The sequence below is a fragment of the Cygnus atratus genome, chromosome 7 (genome assembly GCF_013377495.2).
Source record: "Cygnus atratus isolate AKBS03 ecotype Queensland, Australia chromosome 7, CAtr_DNAZoo_HiC_assembly, whole genome shotgun sequence".
In the NCBI taxonomy this organism is placed as follows: Eukaryota; Metazoa; Chordata; class Aves; order Anseriformes; family Anatidae; genus Cygnus; species Cygnus atratus.
The window spans coordinates 19,259,887-19,270,287 of NC_066368.1; the positions used below are offsets into that span (position 1 = coordinate 19,259,887).

At 37.3% G+C, this 10,401-nt stretch overlaps 1 protein-coding gene across 1 annotated transcript in view; it reads left to right on the plus strand.

The window, feature by feature from the left end:
- Positions 1-3,585, plus strand: part of ARHGAP22 (Rho GTPase activating protein 22) — a 145,034-nt gene extending 141,449 nt beyond the window's left edge. The window contains exon 10 of the mRNA XM_050711972.1: positions 1,608-3,585. Within this exon, the coding sequence (XP_050567929.1) occupies positions 1,608-1,836 (229 nt within the window). The 3' untranslated portion in view covers positions 1,837-3,585. The remainder of the gene's footprint in view (positions 1-1,607) is intronic.
- Positions 3,586-10,401: the final 6,816 nt, after the last annotated feature.

Genomic DNA, 10,401 nt, shown 5'->3' on the forward strand with positions numbered 1-10,401 from the left:
TTAGTATAATTAACAGGCATTTTCTGTTGAGTTTCAGTAATTCATGTTTACAACCTAGGACTCTTAAGAAACTGGAAGTATCTTGGAGCGGACTATTGGACTATTATATTGTATATGTAGAAACTCTGTAAGTAAGTACTGTGAACATGTGTAATTCAGAACATGGACAGCTAGTCTAGGCTGCTGTAGCTGACTCCTAAAACTTCACGGTACAAACATTTACTTGGTAGCTCAGATCTGTAGGATATAACAAAATGTTATAAGGAAGAGTAGGGGGTGCTGCATCTTAGCTTCAGAATTGTTCTCTTTAGCTGGGTGATAGGAGTCTGCCAAGACAAGCAGTTCTTTCCAGATGTTCTGCACATTTCTGTTCACCCATGACTGCAGCTGTTTGTCTGCTGCACTTGGTGATCAGTGTTCAAGTGTGTGACTGTAAGTTGTGAAGGTTGTGATGATGATAATACCATCCTTGGCTGTATGTGAAGGAAGTTTAAGGGGATGCATTGCATTGCATTATCTGAATAATTGCTTCTTGGTGGTCACAGAATGTAATTCAGGTTCTTCTGAGGTCCAGTTCTTTTTTTGATGTTGTGGGGACTGTAGCATGTCCTTTTTGAGTGTCATTTAGTCTGTGTAAAAATATCCCATTCACCATTTCAGAGGGAAGCCAAGCACTCCATTTTTACAGTTGGGTATTATTATTGTTTACTGAAATTATGTCTTTTTTTTTTTTTTTTTAAAGTACAGGGCAACACTTTTCCTAGGAAGAACCTAAATTTTAAAATCACAATCTGATTGTTCTAATGATCAGAAATTTCCATCTGGACATATTACTTCTGTATTAACACCACTACTCTGTCTTGCGATTAGGAAACAAGATTGGGAGGACAGCAAGTGATGTCCCTTCTGTGCTTGTTTCAAATCCAAAAACATGAACCTTGTTCTTTGACCTCCTTAGAGAAAAGCTCTGAGTCTTGCATTAGAGCTTTGTGCACAGATGAACTATTTAAGGTCTGTTCTTCAGAGTCTTCCTCATATAAAATGTTATTTTTTTGTAAAAAATTGTAAAGTGTGAAAAACTTTTACTCACCCATTCCATTGTCAGTGACAAACTGTACAGGAAATTCCATAAGTGGATGGTGAGGAAGGACTGTGACCTCATTCCTAACTGACTTCAAGGATGTTCCCCTGTACTGGATACCCTTACGGGGAAACACAATATCAAGATAAAAACAGACATTAGAAGTTTATATTGCAAATTATGTATTTGAACTCAAACTGATTCAAGAGTTGAGTTGCCTCAGCCATTCAGTCTGTCCACAAAAAACTTCAGCGTTTTGTAAGACTTGATGTACTTAAGCTTATTTTCTCAAGATACGAATGAAGTAAGCTCCAGCTTTCAAGGAGTCCCTGCCTATAAACTCAACATTGAGTAACTATGAAATGGCAGTTAGTGCCCTTACTTAAAACTTCCTTTTAGAATGAAGATATTTTAGCTCTAAGTTGAACGGCTTATATTTATTATAGCTATCAGCAGTATTTATCAAGACACTTAAAAAGCTCTTTTTTTTTTTTTCTTTTCCCTCTTTCTCCCTGTTGGTTTTAAGAATTGAAGAAACAAGTTCAGACCTGAGGAAGCAAGTGGTTAGGCTAGAAGAAGAACTGGACCAAGAACGAAAGAAATACACGATGCTGGAGATAAAGCTGCGGAATTCTGAACGTGCTCGTGAAGATGCCGAGAAGAGGAATCACCTCCTGCAGAAGGAAATGGAAGAGTTTTTTTCAACATTAGGATGTTTAACTGTTGGGAGTCGAAGTGCTAAAGTCCCCAAATAGAACGAGCTTATGTACAGCATAGAAAATTCTGTTTCTGGCAAAACCAGTGAAAAGGCACATTTTGTTATGGTATACTCATGTATCATGAGTAATTCTACAGTGATTGTGCTCTCAGTGACGCTTATTCTGTTGTTTTTACATGTGCTGTAGTACTTGGGCAAGCTGGAGAAAGACTGCGAAACATAATGCTTGGAAGTTTAGCTATCAGCTTACCCGGAAAGAGTGGGCACACTTTTTATCCACAAGTCAAAAGGTACTGTTCTACGTAGCTGTACTGTTGCCATCTTTGGATTTGCTTGCAGCATCCTTTTGCTGGTTCAAGGAGAATGGAAAGGTGTGCAAGGTGGGTGAGGTGGCCAGAAGGGCATTTGGGAAGATCGCAGTTCTAGGATGTCACCACATTCAGTGTGGTTTAGGATATGGATTTAACACGAGGCGGTTTTTTCCTCCCCACTCTCTTCATAAAGTTTGTTCAGATTTCTCATTCTTGAAAATGGCATTATTTTATCAAGATGCTTTGAAAACAATGTCTACAGAATAGCAGAAAATACTGGAAATTCTGACAATTCACTGAAGTTATCCCTTAGATACTGAACAGTTCCACTGCTTCATAAAAATATGACTTATTAAAGTGTATGTGATTAACTATCAGATTAGCCACATAAATGCCATGGAACTTTAAATATGCACATTTGGCCCTAGTTATCTTATTCTTATTTGAGCCAAAAATAGTATTAGCCGCAAGGAAAGAAAAAAAAAGAGCTGATATATATGATATATACTGATCAGACATCAAGTTAAGAGAAGAAAGATTCTTATCATCAAAATACATCCAGCTGATGCAGGTTTTTATATATGAAATCTTAATAGCAGAAACTATGGTAATTTGGTAGAAAAAACAGTAAATTAATGCAGTTAGTGCTGGAAAAGGGTGGGATCTACCTTTAACCTTCACAGGACAGTTTACTTCTAGATTGTCATACCTCTCATGACCCCAATTGATTTTTTTATTGTTAGTTCATGAGGATATGAAGGGACAGAAGGAGAACTGCAAACAACCCAGTAGCCTAAGTTCACTACTTCTGCTAAAAGAACAGACATCATTAGAATGAAGTTGTAATTCCCAGTAATTAGCTGTCAGTGCTCACTTCCCTTCAAGGGACTTACTTGAGAAGTTCTGCATAACATTTGTAGTGCCCTAAGCTACGCAGAACCTGCACACAGAAATTGTATCACTAGATTCATCTCGAGCTCTGCTTGCCAGCCCCAGCACTCACCACGTTATTTGCTCTCTTTGACAGCTGAGGCAGCTTGGGAGTCTCAAAGGAGAAGGATTTTTAACAGAAAAGTACCACAACATGAACTGGCTAAGGCAAAAGTACAGACCGCAGTGAAAGTGCTTGCTTTAACTATTTTTCTTTAAATGACCTGAATCTGACATCTTTTCTTACTAAAGAAGAATATAACTCAAGAAGAATATAACTCATCTTCTGGAAATAACCTTGGAATGTTTTTTTTTTTTTTAAAATACCAGCAGATTTCACACCTTTTACTATTGACTTTCTCCTCATCTCACAGATATCCGTGTTTTAATAGACGTTACCTTTTTCTGTCACTATAGTGCTTCCCCTTTCTACAGAAATGTAAACCATTTAAAGTGAGCAAAAAGAAAACATATTTACCTAATATTTCCCAGTTATAACTAGTCAAACAAAGTGGTCAAATAAAACTAAGCAGTTATTTCAAAACATTTTCCCTTCTCTCCAGAATATCCAGCGGCGCTGCATTCTTTGCTACCCCTGCTGCCAAGCAGCGTGGCACGTCCCTGACTGTTCAACAGGAGCAGCCTGCCCCCTGCAGGCACCAGCAGCAGGCTTACCCCTGTGTTAATGATCACAACCTTCCAGGGTGTTATTACTAATCACAACTGATCACCAGCTTACAGGGTCACAACTGAATCTACAAGGAAGATACTGGCTTGCTTAAAACAACAGCATTAAGATGCATAATGTGAGTAGCAACCCCTGTTGTAACAATGATTTTCAGCTGGAACGGCACAGTGAGTTGAGGCAGCACCGAGTATAATTATAGTCCTCACAAAATAAACCTCAATATTAGAGCATTGCCTGAATTGAGCTGTAAGTAATTCTCTGTAAGTAGAACACCAGGACTGGTAAAAAGTGACAGCTTGTACTATCTGGGACATTCAATCCAAAATAATAGCAAGTAGGCTACTTTAATACCCTTTTATTTTCACCCCCAATGCAGGTACCTTTCATTACATCCATCCTCCTGACAGCCCCCATTCCTTAGACTATTTATACTGCATTAGCTCCTGGATGTTCCAAGTGCAGACTACTTTAATTCTGGCAAGCTACAAACTGAGCCATGCTGACTGGGAGCCTAAAACAGGTATGTGAAGGAGGGGAAGCACTACACAAGACCGCATGGCTAGCTCTCAGTGAAATCAAATGAATAATTCTAAATATTCTTTAAGTAGTCAGAATACTAGGCAACATATATATACATACATATATATATATATATATAGCTGGACTGGGAAACAAACCCACCTATTCCATTCCACTGTAAGAGCATCTATTAACTATGTAGCATTCTACATGATATTAATCTGGCAGACACGATAAAATTCATTCCTGTTTTCAGTTTCACAAATCAAACTGTATCCACTCAAAGTGATTAATGGAACTAACCTTTTTTTTTCAGTCGACTGTTGTGCTCCAGAAACATCTATTCCTCTTCTTCATGAGTAATAAATTTCAGGTCATTTTGAAGATGAGCCTCTGCAGTAAGTGAAGGCTGCAAGACGTTGCAAACTACTAAGTTCATGCTAAGACACACCACGATGGGATATAAACTCTAAAGCACAGTAACAGACACATGATCTTAATTTCCTCTCATGAGCAATTATGCAAGAAATGGGAATACACTTGTGATGTTGGACACAACCTCATGGATCACTGTGTCCTTATTTGAGGACAGTATATTCGCTTTACTAACTGTAATGCCTGTTTCTCTACACTTCAGGTGTCTACCTCATGGATACAAGACCACTCCTTATTTTACAGACTTCTAGGTTATTCCAGCCCCCACCCCCAATTTAAAATACCAGCCTTAGCAAGAGTTTACAAGATACAGGTTTGTTAGTTCTAATAAGACATGAAGAAAGGCTGCTGGCATCAGGTACCTAAATTTTAGCATAATTTTCCCAGCCAGGAACATCCCTTCCAATATTATGCAGCCAAAAGAAAAAATGTAATAAATAAATAAATAATCAATGAAAGGAGTCCAACACAAACATATACTTGAAAAAAATCCAAAGTCAAATATTCCAGAACAAAAAAAAAATCTGTAGGTCTCCATTGCATTTCTAATATGAAAAGAAAAATTAATAATGACTTACCCACATTCACCAAAGAAGTCTGTACAAGCCAGCAGCACTACAGAGTTTCAGCTTTAGTTCTGTGAGCCAGAGCCACTGTCCAAGATGATCAAAAATAGTCACCCACAGACAAATTCCTGACAGAGCTTGGACTCTCAGACCTCGCTCTATATTAATAAATTACTTGGGACCAGCATCACTTAGTGCTAACAGATGCAAATAAAAAACATCTCTGAGCCCACACCACTTTCCTAGAAAACCTCCTGAATAGCTGCTCCAGAGAAACGGAATGGGCTGCTTCGTACTGCCCATGGTCATAGTACCTTTCCCTTAAAACAAGGATGCAAAGAAAACCTAACAACATGCAGCCAAACACAACTCAAAAGCATCTTGCCTCTTCATTTAAAGCAACGCGCAGAGCCTGCTGGTAATGAAACACATTATGCTAGGATTTATCCGCACTGCAGTGGTGCCAGTGAAGGAAGCAGGCCCGTCACCCAAATTAGCTCGCCGATAAGAGCTCTTCATAAAGTCAGATCCCTTAAGCTTTATCTGGGACTCGGTTTTGAGAAAAAAATTCTCCTACAGGCAAATTCCCTGTATCTTCCTTTCATACACTACAAGGCCCATGGCTTACCTCTTTTTACCACATTGGGTCTCAGCAGTTTTATTTCCAGGAAAGAAGGCAGGCTACAGCTGGTATCAAAGAAGCAAGAATGGATTCTCAGCAGTTGTAAACACACTTGATGCTATCAGTCTGTGGCACAGTCAAAGCCCACGAGAATGGAGAAATGGAAGAAACATAACTTTTGCCCAGAAGTGAGCTTGCACACAAGACAGGACTTAAATACCATTTAGATGGAATCTCAGGGAAGACTGATGCTAACACAACGCCAGCTGCAGTCTTATTCATGATGTGAAATCCTAGCAATGAAGAAACACTACGTGCATAGTGGTCAAACTTTTTTTTTCCTTTTTTATTTAAAATATCATTATAACCAATTAACATACTAGATAACAATGTATACATTCCAGTGGTGCACATGTAATGACCTATGGCATGAATGATTAAAAAAACCAATGTTCTCAGTAATGCCCCACCAACAGCTTATTTGGAGGGAATAAATGAAAAGCAGGAAAAGGTATCAAATGCAGGGAAGAAAAAATTACCGTTTCCCCAATATTTTTAATGGTGTATCTTCCCCTTCATATTTCTTGTGACAAAACAAAATTGGGAATATACTTCAAAAGGGGCAAGAATAATGATCACAATAATTAGGGTGTTGTTTTTTTTCTCAACTTCAGTAATAAAAGTTAAAGAACTCTCAAAAATAGACTAGATATTGGGCCTACAAAAGTAATTCATCTGTATGCAAAGCTTACCAAGAATTATTCCTTTTGTAAAATGTAAAGGATGAGCTGACATTACTAGTAAGCTATTTTTAACCTACAAAACCAGACTACAATAATAAAATCACCAATTTACAACTAACACAATATTCTAGATGTACATTATTGTACACAAGCTATATATTACACATGAACATCTTACGTGAAATATATAAGAAACATACTTACTGATATTGTCTCAACATTGGCCAATAGGTTTATTTTTCTAAAGGAAGTGTATTTTTCTATTTCACATTCAGTGTAGTTCCAATAGCAAGGGTTAGCTTTGCTTACTTAGAAACGTAGACAGTTTGTGTGAGGTAGATCAAGAAAACCTAGCTTAAAATTTTAATGGCAAAAGTGGAAACAACGTTATTGGATTCATAACATGTCTGTAATGCAGAGAAATCTAAGGAAGAGGAGAAGGGAGTGAAAGAGATCAATTAAAATATATATCACTTTTATCCAGTGCCCTTAACTAAGAATAAAGTAAATGAATTGAAAATTTGGGTAGGCAATAAAGTCTCACCACATATCTGCATTAAAATCCTTTCTAATCCTACCAAAAAATGCAGATTCTTTCAACTCCAATCCTCAAACTAAATACGGAGGGACAGATGAACCAAAACATTAACAGGCAAATGAAATGTAACAACACAAACAGGCTGCTGTCAACAGCAAATAAAAATATATTTAGAAAGAGTAATTCACTCCCTTTAGGGACTCAAAACAGTAAGAACAGTTGTTAGCTGAACCATCTTCTTCCATTTCCCCCATAATTTTAATTGAGGAACGTTTAATGTCATATGCTTTGGATTACTGGATGGGTAGGAACTATACTAGCTTTTTGATCATTTTTTTCCTCTATGCAATGTTGAGATGAATGCCATATATATTAATGCAGGCACGCTGTATTTATACAAACACTCTGTCAAGGTGCTGAGTTTCTGCTTTCTAACTGAATAGCCTTTATGTTCAGAGAAGCAAATTTCCATAAAACAAACCCACATCAGTAACATTCTACTTACTTGTACACTGAAGCAGTAGAGGGTGCTATTGCCACAACTGCCTCAAATACAGCTCACTACATCCTCTTAAATTTGTGTGTGTGTATGTGTGTACAGAGCAGGAAGACTTACTCTTATCCAGAACAATACTCCTATACATATAGTATAGAAAGGTTCTTCTAAACCAAAAACCCAAGCAGTATGGTATCTCCATAGGGAAAAGTGCCATGTCTATTCAGGTTAGCAGAATGAGTGAAACAGAGGTGACCTGGTCAGTCATAGAATCATAGAATAGCCCAAGTTGGGAAGGACCCACAACGATCATCAAGCTCAACTCCTAGCTCTCCAAAGGACCACCCCAAAATCTGACCACGTGTCCGAGAGTGTTGTCCAAACACTTTTTGAACTCTGTCAGGCTCGGTGCTGTGACCGCTGCCCTCGGCAGCCTGTTCCAGTGCTGGACCACCCTCTCTGTGAATAACCTTTTCCTGATATCCAGTGGGCATTGTCTGGCTAGTCTACGGTTGTTCAACTGGTTGGTATTGCTTTGGCAGTCCAACTTCTCCCCACACACTAACACACAAAAATCTCCATTCTGACCCCATCGTCTTGTCTCGACAAAAGACGTCACACAGTGGAGATACAGCACACAGTTAACAGTATGAAACTTTTCCGCTCTCATTCTCTATTTAAAACCACGAGCAACCTACTTCTACAAAAGGAAAGGAGCCGTTTTGTCCTTGGTGCCTGCCACAGCTCTGATCACAGAAGGTGGGAATTAATCTTATTATTACTGTCCAACTGTTCACCTCACCTGACAGGAATTCATACACAGCTCAATGTAATTCAATCCCTACCAAACTCCAGTGGATTGGAATGCCCTAGAAGTGGAAAGTTATATGCACTTTAGTGAAGCCTGGTGCTGTGAGAAGATTTTGGAATCACAAACTAAAATAAAGCTTAATAATACTTTACGACTAAAATTGTACAGTGTATTAGATAGTATACTATGCTAGCTAACAACAGAACAATAGACAAAGAGAGCTCAGCTCTAGCTACCCATTTGTTTGCTATCTGTGGCAATGTACAATCATCTCTGAAAACATTTTACATTTCAATAAATAAAAAGGGATGTTAAGACTAGTCTACTGTTGTGATAATCTGGTTACTGAGAATCTTATTTTCTTGTCTTTTAAATTTACCATCACTTTAATTTGCCTAAAATGCAATCAACTAAGAAAAAAACAAAGTAACATCGCTATGAAGATGATGCCAGAAGTGAACTACAGGTTCCAGCATCCAAAGCTCTGACCTTAGTGAAAATCACTTTAAACATAGCTCACTTCAAACTGCATGGGTTGCAGTGCATAGTACCAGCCATTCATCAACCCTATCTTACAAGAAAAAACAGCTCAATTCTCCTTACAGATTATGAGCAAAATGAAGTTACTATTGATAACATGCTGCAGTAAAAAATTAGACTCAGCCTGTTTATGTTGCAAGAAAAAAAGAACAAAGTAGCTTTCACTCAATATTCATTTGAAAGCAATTCTCTTTAGGATACTGGAAAGTGATAGCAAAATTTTTTTTTAAGTTTTAAAATATTTCAGTCACCACTGCAATCCAGAGTGGTCCAAAATCAATTGAAATAGCAATTACATTTACCAAATTATGTTCTTTACAGCATTTACAGGTATCAGAAGTTCATTTTGTCAACCTTAATTTCATTACGCTGGTTTAACCCTATATAACAATGTAGTACTGTTGTATGACCAAAAATTTTGGCTTAATTCACAGCTTAAACTTTGATAAAAAATTACAAAATAGACTGTTCTGTTGGTCTCTGTTCAAATTGAGCAGATTTTCTATGTTCCAGTGTGAGATGAATCCAAATATGTCCTGCCTATTCTGAGGTAATATACAATTTGGCAGGATCCTGTAAAAATAATTGCCTTAACAAATGTGTTCAGAAAGGCAATATTGAAATATTCGGTACAAATGAGGAAAGGAAAATTGCACACATAGCACTTACCAGCAGTCTAGCCAGGCCAGGGAAACAACTGTGCAGTTTATCAATTTAGTCATCTTTGAGACATTACCACTCCTTGTACCCTGTATTTTTTTTAAAAAGACATGTTAGATATTGAAACCATTACTATCACTTACATTTTTCTGAAACTTACTGCAAAGACAAATTTTCCTCTTTTGATTCTAACTTCAAAAAGATACTTACTTAACCCAACAAAGTGGAAGGAACCACCCTGAAGAGTATCAATAATTCCTGGATGAACTTTATAGCCAGCCATATTATTTACTTATGCTCTGTGCCTGGCAAGACTTCTGTATTTCTTATGCTCGTTTTTGTGAGCATGACTAATTTGAATTCCTCTTCACATTCTAATTCACTACAAAATACGCATCTACACACAGCAATCAATTATACAGCCTAGCTTCACTGAAAATCTGCATTTTCCAAAGGAATAAATTCTGAATGATTGTTTAACTCATATATAAACTTAAGTCAGTTATACATAAATCATTCTGTAAATATAAAATGTAAACAGTTAAAATACTTCTGTGAGGAGCAGCACCATTTTACATGACTATTTAGTAACTGTTCCACATATTTCAATATATCTTTTGTTTAAAAAGTGTATTGAAATCTGGAGCTTCAGTGCTGAAAACTACTGAATATTTATGACTTAAAAGGAACCATTATTAAGATTTCTGCTACACTGGTCTCATGGTGAAATGAAAGAGATAAAT